Genomic DNA, 12,194 nt, shown 5'->3' on the forward strand with positions numbered 1-12,194 from the left:
CATGAACGCACCACAACGCAAGAGGAGGAGAAGTAGGCTCCCAAGGAAGAGACTCAGCCAGCACCTCATACTACAGTTGTGCACATTGATGAGTTGGGCGAGAAGCATGAGGACAAGTAGGACACAAAATTAGAGGAGAGAGTGGAGCCCACTCGGGCTATGAATCCCTGCATAGGGAGAAGGAGATTGAGATGGGTATAATTGATCTAGGAGGCACATGAGCAAGTTGGTGCTCCTAGTATATCAATTCGACAGAGCAAACAACCACAGAGGTACAAAGGGCATATGGCACTCATGACTGATTTGTTGGATGTTGAACCTTCCAGCGACCAAGAGGCAGCCACTCAACAAGTGTGGATAGATGTCATGGTGGAGAAGTATGCCTCCATCATTAAAAATGATGTTTAGGAGGTGGTACCGAGGCTTGAGGGAAAATATGTGGTGAGCTCTCACTGGGTCTACAAGATCAAGCATGGGGTTGATGGGAGCATCGAAAAATGTAAGGCAAGATTTGTGGCCAAGTGGCTCTCACAGAAAGAGGGAATTGACTATGATGAGACATTTTCCTCGGTGGCTAGATATTCGTCTGTCAAAACCATTATAGCCATTGCAGCTCAGTTGGGGTGGAAGATCCACCAGATGGGCGTTAAAACAAGGTTCCTTAACGGGTTTGTTAAGGAGGAGATTTACATTAAGCAACAACAGGGGTATGAGCATATGATCAGGAGACTCACGTGTGCAGACTTAAGAGAGCCTTGTATGGGCTCAAACAGGTTCCACGGGCATGGTATGCTCATATTGACAGCTACATTCAAGGATTGGGCTTCACTAAGAGTGAAGCGGACCCCAACCTCTACTACATTGTTGTTGGAGGTGAGCTGCTCATTCTAGTGTTATATGTGGATGATTTGATTTTCGCATGTGTAGATAACCTCATCTAGGAGTGTAAGAGAGATCTTGCAAGTGAGTTTGAGATGAAGGATATGGGGTTGATACACTATTTCCTTATATTGGAGGTTTGGCAAGGAGATGGGGAGATCTTCTTAGGGTAGGGAAATTACGCCCTAAAGATTCTGAGAAGATTCCACAATGCAGCATCATAGGCCCATGACCACACCTCAAGTCACAATTTGGAGTAAGGTGGACACATCCACACCGAAGCGAGTAAAACCCACACTTTACTGGTAGTTGATTGGATCACTAATGTATTTGGTGCACACACGGCCAGATACGTGTTTTGCAATAAACTCTTTGACCCGGTTCATGGTCAAGCCTACTAGAGTGCATTGGATTGTTTCCAAGCACATATTGAGGTATCTCACGGGGACAATAGAGTATGTATTGTGGTATAAATAGGTTGATGGGGTGAGGCTTGAGGGCTTCACTAATGTGGATTGGGCAGGGAGTTTCATAGACAAGAAGAGCACATCGAGTTGCTAATACAGTGTTGGATTAGCGATTGTTTCCTAGTTCAGCCAAAAGCAGAGATTAGTTGCGTTGAACTCAGTAGAGGCTAAGTACATGGCTACTATTTTGGCAGCATGTGAAGCCATCTAAATGAGGAAGTTGCTTGTGGGATTATTTGGACAAGAGTTAGAGCCCACTGTGATCCATTGTGACAACCGTAGTTGCATCAAGCTCTCTGAGAATCCAGTTTCATGATCGCTCAAAGCACATTGAGATACACTATCATCACATCAGAGACAATGTTCGAAGAGTTACAACTAGACTCCAATACATACCAATAGAGGAGGAAACAACAAATATTTTTGACCAATGCTTTTCCAAGGGGAAAAATTGTTTACCTCAAAGACAAATTGGGTGTAGTGCAAAACACCTTCCCCTCTAAGGAGTGTTGATTGGAGTAGAGAAGCAAGGGTTTTGCTTGCCTAGGTGCGAAGGCTAGCAGAGGGACCAACAAGACAGCCACTTAGCAGAATATTAATTTATTTAACCATTTCCTAAAGTTGGATGTAGGAAAATTAAAACTCCTGAAGTCAACATGTGCTTTAATCTCAACCATTGAGAGTGATGGTGGGGCCCAAGTCGAATTATAAGAGGGAATAGGGTGCATAAGTGGCTAGTTTGACTTTGGCATAGAATGTGTGTGTGTGTGTTAGCTTAGCACGGTGACTAAGGTTTTCAGCGGTCAGCAAAAGATCGAAGACAAAGAGGGAGAGAAAAAATAGCGTCGAATAGCTCTTACATAGCCCAGCTTCAACATGGCCATACAATGTTCAATCATGTGCAAAGGAAGAGAAGATTGTGCATTCATAAAGTTCGTACAATGCACAAAGAGGTCATACTGCATGGTTGTACAATAGCACAAGAGTGCGAGGGTTGATTCGATTTTGCTTGGTTCAACTACTCAGAGGCTTTAGTTGTAAAAGGGAAGTGATCCCTTGCTGTAAAAAATTATGAATATTATTATTATTTTGCTTAAGCTAATAGAAAACACACACAGTTTGCAGGGTTTCCCTAGAGTGGGGGTTTCCTGGGTACATCTTGTGTCTTATGTATTGAATGTATTTTTTGTCTTCAACTTTATTTATTTCCACCATGCATGTTATGTTAGATAACTCAGCGTATATGTAATTTAAGTTTTAGAAATGTAGTTATTTGTATTTTTAATTGCATGCTTAGAGAATTACAAATCAATTGTTGGGTTTTAAGGGAAACTAACAAAGGTGTAACTTTGGAATGGCTTGATATTATATCTAATTAAATTCAAGCAGCGTTATAATCTTCCCTCTTGTAACATTCACAATCCAAAATATTTTGACTAATCAACTAAAAAGGTTATGAAAGAAAATAGAAGTGCTTCCATTTTAGGATGATTTTACCAAACCAATTATGATCAATTCATGGAGTAAATAAGGCATTAAAATGAAGCCCGTTGGAATACGCAAACCATGTTCATGTACTAAATATAGTGAAAGGAGAAGGTATTGCACCTATGATTCATTGTATGCATGAGGGCGGGGATCTAACTCAGCCACAAAATGCATGCTTGAGTGTTAATGGGAATGTGAGTGTTAATCAAGGATGTGTTAATAGGAATGCCTATGGATATTTTCATTTTATAGCAATGAATTTTTCATGTTGCTTTACATTGTTGCATTTTTTTTTAACAAACCACCTCATAATATGGTCAATTTGCATGTTTGTTCAAAATACTATAAGGCAAAAGCTTTGGAAAAGAAAAGATATTTGCAATCCCCAAGATAAGATTTTCAAAATAGTATCTTAAAGTGAATTGTATCCCACAAGGTTAATGAAGTACAATTTGAATCACAATTCTTTTATTTGACCATTGATTCATTAGTTGAATGACAACCAATGTTGGTTAAATAATTAATGTTTCCATCATTGACATAGAACTTGGTTTTTTCAATGAACTCACCTCCTCCACATCTTAGTAGTCCAACATATCAATATTTTGTATTTACTTATCTGAGGAAGCACCATCATTTTCACCCTCCTTGAGAATTTTCTTCTTTACCACTTATTCTTCACCCTCCCTAAATTATGGTAAAGAACACATAATATGCATGTTGTTTCGCTTCTCTTAATTGGCTTGTTTCAATCACAGTGTCATTTGGGGCTTCATTTTTTTAAATTGTCTCATTAAACATCTCTTTAACCTAAACATTATCGTTGAACTTTCAACGAAATTACAACCACTTTCTGTTAAACTAACCCTATATTCTCAAATTCTAGCAACCAGAATAAAACTTGTTCTTCCTCACCTATAGCAATCATCCTTTTATTATTTTTATCAACAATAAAATAGTTATTTTCACCAAAATTTATAAATAGTGGACTATGTTTCATTACATTAATCAAAAGTATTTTTCTCTTAGACCATTTTAATCATTACATTTTTACCTCTCGAATAAAGTGAATCATTTCTCTTTCCAACTTGTTTATCACTCGACACAACAAAATTATATTGATATTTATCCTGTACAAATTCAATATGACAATCAATATTGTTGTTAAAATATCTAGATGCTCCTAAATCAGCCTACTAAACAACCTTACCAGTCTTTGAATCCTTGTTTTTGTCAATGAAAACATAGAACTCTTCCTCCTTGAGTTCAACAACATTGGCATATTTCTTTCAAAATAGATCATTGGAAGAATGCTCTTGCATATGTTTTTCTTCCTACTTGCCGCAAACTTTACCTATATGCCCTAAATTTCTACAATAGAAGCATTTAACTATTTTTCTACTTTTACCTTACATGGAAGAATTACCATTATTCCCTTCTCTTCATTTAGCCCCTGCTCTTAAGTTTCACTGCAAGTGCTACTTCAAAAGTATCTTTCACACAATTATTCTCAAAATGCTTTTTCCATGCTTCTTGTTGCAAAAGCTTAGTGTTAAAATGCTTAAACGTCAAATATTTATGAATATTAGTCATGTTGAAGGTATAAATAGAATTAGTATAGGAAAGAAAATAATTTCAAAATTATAACTACCATATTGTCTTCTTCCATCGTCCAGCAGATTGACTTCAATTGATCTCAAATGTAGTTGATTTTTAGCGAAAGATTGAACAAAGAGTTAGATTCCTCCATATTAACTAAGAATCACAACACTTTCTTTCTTTAAAGTTTCATACATCTTCGAAAGATTCCCACATGATAAATGTGTCATTACCATTTAAATTTAAATAAACATCTCATGCATTCATCACTGGTGATTGATCAATATCACATCGTCTCCATTTTTCACATCATGCTTTTCTTGAGCATCTACATCTTTTCTAGTACAATTTTGTTAAACATATGTACTCAAATATGACAATTATCTTCTATTTTCATGATTAGAAAACTAACACATTAAATTTTCCATTTTCATTCAACATTATATGGAATAAACTATCAATTTTCAGTGTTTCAGAGTTCGTTTTATGATTAGAAAAAAAAAAAATTAATGACTCTTGTCATCTATCATTTCAGAAAACTTGGTTTCTATCATTTTTAAACACAAACACAGTTGTTCAAAATCACTTTTTTAAGGAATTAAGGTAAAATATAGATCAACAGTAATAAAACTTAGCTCATGCATATTCCAAATAACCTTTTCTCCTTAATTCATTGGATTGGACTGTTATATGTGCATTGATTTGTCTGGGCTTTTGTTTCCCCAGCGTTCTGCTATAGGTAACCAAGCAACTTCTAAATGTTTCTTTGTGGGCCCCCATACTCGTGCAAATATCTCTTGGCAAATTGTTTTCGCTGATCGCAGGGGCCAATAATCATGGCAACTATACCTTCACTCATTAGCTCACACAGAATCCCTTCTCTGAATTCCTCCTAGCAGCTCAACTCCATGGTGCCCACTCAAACTATCCATCGCTGCTCTATATTTTATTCACAAACTAATCATCTCCTTACGGTGATTCCACTGGGCAGTTAGATCTTGGATTGCCTAACATTTGGTTGCTCCAATCAAGATAACCTATTTCCCATTAATAAATGTGTTTGATATATGTCGATAGACTCTCCACAATTGTAGCAAGTGCAGTTAGCAATCAAGATAACATATTTCCCATTAATAAATGTGGTTGATATACGCCAATAGGCTCTCCACAATTGTAATCGGTGCAGTTAGTCATTGTTAACTGATATTAAAAAAAGAGAAATAGAGTTTTAAATCCTAGGAATCCTAAGAGAACAACACTGGTTGATGACACTAAGGCACCACCAACCAACCCCTAGGGCAAACGCATAGGGAATCTATGGAAACAAAGGGGCAAGACATGAGGGGTCAGAATCCTAAGAGCGCAACAGTGGTTGATGGCACTAATGCACCGCCAACCACCACTTGGGGCAAACACATAGGCAGTCTATGGAAACAAAGGGGCAAGACATGAGGGGTAAGGTAGAACGGGTGGACAACCATTCTTTCAATTTTAATTAAACTAAATTTTCTGGAAAAGAGGAGAGTGCTGGTTGAAATTACAACCCTCCATGTGATTGTCAAACGAAGAATATTCTCTTATCATTCAATATGGTTCATTGGGTAAAAAAAATGGCTCCCACGACTCTGACAAGCATCAGGCGGTAGCTCTCATAGCTTTCACAATTCACGACGTCAACCGAGGCTCAATTGACACTTCTCGTTGGCATCAATAAGCACCTTCACAAGAACGTCGAGCGATTCAATTCCTAGGTGCTAGTGGCTCAAATTAATTTTTAATTTGCAATGCAGCCATCCGGCAATGAAATACCGGCTCAAATTACTTTTTAATTTGCAATCCTTTCCACGACACAACGGAATACAGGCACGCATTGTTTAATCAATTTAAAAATTAGTCATTCCTTAACTCTTCTCAAGAGCTCCCGCATTCTCTAACGACTATTTGACTCATAAACTCTTACATCACTTTGTTATGGGCATATTTATTCAACTAATGGTTGCCCCCATTTCTTTTATAGTAGCGGAAAAATCCATCAATGTTACAACTCACACATCACACCTTCTTGTAGGTCGTTTTCTCAATTTATTGTCTATACTTACATAAGCGGGTAAAATCCTTTATTCAATGTGCTCAATAGGTGGGGACAAAGATTGTCTCCATATAAAAATGAATCATGTTCAACCATGGTCCAATGTCGCATTGTGACAAAGAATGTCTCAATATGAAAATCAACCATGGTCAACCATGTTTATTTTAAGGTTTATAGTATTTTTCTTAAGATTTATATACCCTGGGTTTATAATAATAATCCATTAGGTTTAATATTTATTTCCCTTGGGTTTATAGTATTAATCCATTGGGTTTATTATTCCCTTGGGTTTATAGTATCAATTCCTTAGGTTTATTATTCTAAGGGTTCATATTCCTAGGGTATAATATTGCTCATATGGTTTATAATACTAATCCTACGGTTTAATATAAATCCCTTGAGTTTATAATCATGGTCAACCATGGTCCAATGTCACATTGTGAGAAAGATTGTCTCAATATGAAAATCAATCATTGTCGACCATGGCCCAACATTGCATTGTGACAAAGATTGTCTCAATATGAAAATCAATCATTGTCGACCATGGCCCAATGTCGCATTGTGATAAAGATTGTCTGAATATGAAAATCAACCATGGTCAACCATCGCCAACCATCCTCAACCATGGTCACTCATGGTCAACCATGGTCCAGTGTCACATTGTGACAAAGATTGTCTTAATATGAAAATCAACCATGGGCCAACGTCACATTGTGACAAAGATTGTCTCAATATGAAAATCAACCATGGTAAGTCATAGTCAACCATATTTATTTTAGGGTTTATAGTGTTTATCTTAGAGTTTATAATATTAATCCCTTGGGTTTAATATTATTCCCTTGGGTTTTTAATCTAAGGGTTTATAGTATTAATCCCTTAGGTTTATTATTATTCCCTTAGGTTTTTAATAAGGATTTATAATATTAATCCCTTGGGTTTATTAATCTAAGGCTTCACATTCCTAGGGTGTAATATTATTCATAGGGTTTATAATATTAATCCTTGTGTTTATTATAAATCCCTTGGGTTTATATTCATGGTCAACTATGGTCCAACATCACATCACATTGTTACAAATATTTTCTGAATATGAAAATCAACCATGGTCCAATGTCACATTGTGACAAAGATTGTATGATATGAAAATAAATCATGGTCAACCATTGTCTCACTATGAAGACCAACCATAGTCAAGAATGGTCAACCATGGTCCAACATCGCATTTTGAAAAAAATTGTTTCAATATGAAAATCAAACATGGTCAACCATGGTCAATAACTATGGTCACATTGTGACAAATATTGTCTCATGGTCCAAAATCACATTGTCACAAATATGGGAAACCATAGTCAACCATGGGCAAACATGGTCAACCATGGTCCAACATCGCATTGTGACAAAGACTGTCTCAATATGAAAATCAACCATGGTCCAACATCTCTTTGTCACAAAGATTGTCTCAGTATGAAAATCAACCATGGTCAACCATGGCCAACCATTGTCCAATGTCGCATTGTAACAAAGATTGTGTCAATATGAAATCAACCATGGTCCAACATCTCTGTCACAAAAATTGTCTCAGTATGAAAATCAACCATGGCCAACTATTGTCCAATGTCACATTGTGACAAAGATTGTGTCAATATGAAAATCATTTACGGTCAACCATGTTTATTTTAGGGTTTATAATATTTATAGATTGTGTCAATATGAAAATCATTTACGGTCAACCATGTTTATTTTAAGGTTTATAATATTTATCTTAGGGTTTATATACCTTGGGTTTATAATATTTATCTTAGGGTTTATATACCTTGGGTTTATAATATTTATCCCATGGGTTTAAGATTATTCCCTTGGATTTCTAATATTAATCTCTTGGGTTTATTATCCCTTAGGTTTTTAATATTAACCTCTTGGGTTTATTATCCCCTTGGGTTTATAATATATATCTTGGGTTTATAATACTAATCCCTTGGGTTTAATATTATTCCCTTAAGTTTAATATTATTCCCTTAAGTTTATAATACCTCAGGGTTTTAGAATTAATCCCTTGGATTTATATTATCAATCCATTGGGTTTATCAATTGAAGCATTCATATCCCTTAGGTTTATCAAGCCGTTGGTACAACATCACATTGAAACAACTATGGTCATCCATGGTCAACCATAGCCCAATGTCGCATTGTGAGAAATATTGTCTCAATATGAAAATCAACCATGGTAACCATATTTATTATAAGGTTTATAATATTCGTTATTTATTATTAATATTTTTAGTAACAACATTATTGTTAGTATTATTATTTTTAAATAATAATGCTAACAATAATATTGTTATTATTATTTAATCATTCAATATTATTTAATTATTTAAGAATTATTTATTAATTTAATATTTTTAAATTATTCAATTTAATTATTAATAATTATCTACTCATTATTAATTATTTAATTATTATTATTAATTAATTAATTAATATTTATTATTTATAATTAATAATTAAATACTTATTATGATTTATTATTAGTTTTAAATTTTTTATTTTTTATTTTTTTATTATTATTATTATTTTATTATTTAAATTATTTATTATTATTTAATTATTGATTATATTTTTATTGTAATATTTTTTTATATTTTTTTTATTACTATATATTATTTATGGTTAAAACCCTTTATTTCTATACTTATGTAGACGGGTAAAACCCTTTATTCAATTGGCTCCCTTCCTAAATCATATGTTTAATGTGTGAGAAGTTATTTTCTGCCACAAAACTCCATCAAGCCTTTTGATTACACATAATAAGATAATATAGGAGTAATGATATATCCAAGAGTTTGTCTCCGGTGGTTGAAAGAAACCATTGAGATCCTCCCCGCCCTAGTTCAATTTCCGTAAGTGTTATGATGAGCTAGGAGTATATTGCTTAACTCCCAAAAACTTAACTATTATACATTGTAATTATTACAATAAATACCCCATTATAGCATTTATATTCATCTTTATTCTCAATATGACCATTCTCTCTAACAATGGCTTCACCGATGGCGTGTGTAATAAAAATTCTCACCAATGAATTATCAAACATCCATCAAATTAAGACATAAATGCTCATCATAAAATTATTGAAACTACCATGAAATTATTAAAACTAACAATGCTCTTTCAGGTGCACATAGTTAAGAAACCCTTGAGGTCGTCTGTTGCAAGCAATGAAAACATCATCTTTGGCCCCAGCTTAATTGATGCAGATAGGGAATTGCCTTCTGGATCTCCAGGATCTTATGTCCGTAGACGATTCCTAAACTGCATCAGGCAAACTAGAGCCCTAAGTAAAAATGAAATGAGCTTATTTAATTTAAATGCCAAATAAATTTTGTAAGCACACCCACGTCTTCGATGACTACTAACTCGATAGTATTGGCAGTTGCCCATAAAGATGAATCTTCTGCCTAAGGAAATGGCTCGTTTGTTCTAAAATGAGTTTGTAGCCTATAACGTATGGACATGAATGTAGTTACTAAGAGATAGAAACAACACAGTCATACATTGCATTGCATTAAGGAATTGTAGAGAGAGAGAACACTAAAAGTCCAGTTACTTATTGCATAAGACAACAAAGCATACAAACTAAACACCAATGTTATGCTTCTGTCCCATGATGAAGTGCCATTGTTTTTCTTTGTACGAGGATTAAACACCAACATAGTAAGAGTTTCCAGTTGTGTTGCTAGGGATATAGAACATCTTCTGGAGTTTTACAGATTGGTACTAAATCAAAGTTAGATATGTGCATATTGCATAGCCTATACAGTAAAACACCTGATGCAGTATACAAATCGTAGCATTTCTGAAGGCCATTTCAATAATGTCATTTTTGTAGCAAAGAAAGCAGAAGATATTAATCTTTCTCACGGCCTAAAAAGTCGTGAGAATGGATTTCAACTGTTTGGGGTCTCAGATCTGGGAAGCCAAAAGGGAAAATAGCACATGAAAATTAAACTAGTGTTTCAAACAATCTATTAGAATCCTAATCCTCCTTTTGAGGGCTTAAAAAACATTGCTACACTAACTAATTCAAAATTTTGGGGATCAAAACGAATGAGAAAAACACAAATTGATTCTTCAAACAACCAATAGTTCTGGGCCCTAGCTAGTTTGAACAACAAAACACAGCAACGATGAGGTTATTTTTGTTATCAGTCACGATGTTCTAGTGCAGGAAACTCCCCAATTCATTAAGTTCTTCATCTCATCATACAAAACTAGTATCAACGCTGCCCCTGTGCTCCTGAACATGTTTGATACTGCCCCACGGTAGAAAGAAGTCGCACCTTCCCTCTTGTAAATCTTTTTCCAGCAGTCCCAAGTATTCTTATACATTCGGTGTTCCAAACCTGATTGCATCATCATGCGCCGCCTAACTGTATCCAGTGGATAGGAAAGCAAACCAGCAGAGGTAGTTACTCCTTGAGCCACAATCCACCTCTTCCAAAATGGAATGTGGGGAGAGTCCACCAACATCATGTCTTTTGCAGTATCAAAACCCCCAAAGTATAGACCACGGTGAACAATCATTCCGTGCAATGAAGCGGGTAGACCACGATAAACTCCCTTCAAGCCCTCTTTCTGATGTATAGTTTTGAGGAAATGAAAGAGACCCTTGAACTGCCTTGCTTCTCTCTTACCAATGTCTGCTGCCAGCCGTGTGTGCGCAATGTCCAAAGGATAAATAATAATTAAGGTTGAGCATCCTGCAAGAGAACCTGCTAGGAAATTACTTGGAGCCTTAGACAATGGCTTCTCATGGAGCTGGCCAGAAGTGAGCATAGATCTGTAAAGGTCCTGCAAGAAAATAATTTACTGAGAATATCACCATGCATAGCCACTACGTCTTAAAGATGTTTGCAGATCCAAGCACTAAAAGCATGTTAGGAACACGTTAAACATTCCCCACATCCAACTTCCAAGAAAGAGCCACGTTGCAAATTTCTAAAAACAACTATGTTACGCATGTTGCTTTGCATAAACAAAAAGGAAGAAAAAAACGGTAGATGAATAGTTCAAACGAAAAGAAGATTAAGTTAAAATTAACATTAACCATGCCTATTTTACAATGCATTTTGGTCCATTCACACCTATTGGTCGATACACAAAACTTATAATGATTAAGGAAACATAGGTAATGCCCGAATCCTGGGAACGAATGTTGTCAACCACATAACAGACAAACAATAATTAATAACACCATTGACAAGGCTAAAACAAATACCTCACAAGAAGCCATTGCACGGATAAACTGAAGAGACAAGACCTCGTAACAATGACTAAGATAGAGCCTGAAAGCCGATATACATCATATTGCCTCAGCCAAACAAGCTTCAAGCATGCTTGATAAGAAAACTGCCAGAAAGATGTAGCTGACATAATCTGGGAATGGGTTGCTTCTGAGTTTGCCATCCTTTTTGTCAGCCCATTGCATTAGAAGCGTATCATTCTATGGGAATTCCCAGACATGCAGAAATATATTCAGTTAGTGGGGATCTGCACCTTCTGGAAACATATACATAAGGCTACATTTAAATGAGGATCTATTCCCTTCTACCTGGGAGAAAATGCAACCTTCAAGCCAGAGTTAGCGGTACAATTCTCGGCTGAGATTGTAA

General features: G+C 35.6%; 1 protein-coding gene across 1 annotated transcript in view; it reads right to left on the reverse strand.

Moving 5' to 3' along the window:
* Nucleotides 1–10,628: 10,628 nt before the first annotated feature.
* The window catches only part of LOC149188019 (ADP/ATP translocase At5g56450-like), a 127,611-nt gene continuing 126,045 nt past the window's right edge, over nucleotides 10,629–12,194 (reverse strand). The window contains exon 2 of the mRNA XM_089411539.1: nucleotides 10,629–11,373. Coding sequence (XP_089267665.1) covers nucleotides 10,732–11,373 — 642 coding nt within the window. The 3' untranslated portion in view covers nucleotides 10,629–10,731. The remainder of the gene's footprint in view (nucleotides 11,374–12,194) is intronic.

Source organism: Pinus tabuliformis, chromosome 3_1, assembly GCF_031772625.1.
Source record: "Pinus tabuliformis cultivar Carrire ecotype Pingquan chromosome 3_1, CPIR1, whole genome shotgun sequence".
Classification (NCBI taxonomy): domain Eukaryota; kingdom Viridiplantae; phylum Streptophyta; class Pinopsida; order Pinales; family Pinaceae; genus Pinus; species Pinus tabuliformis.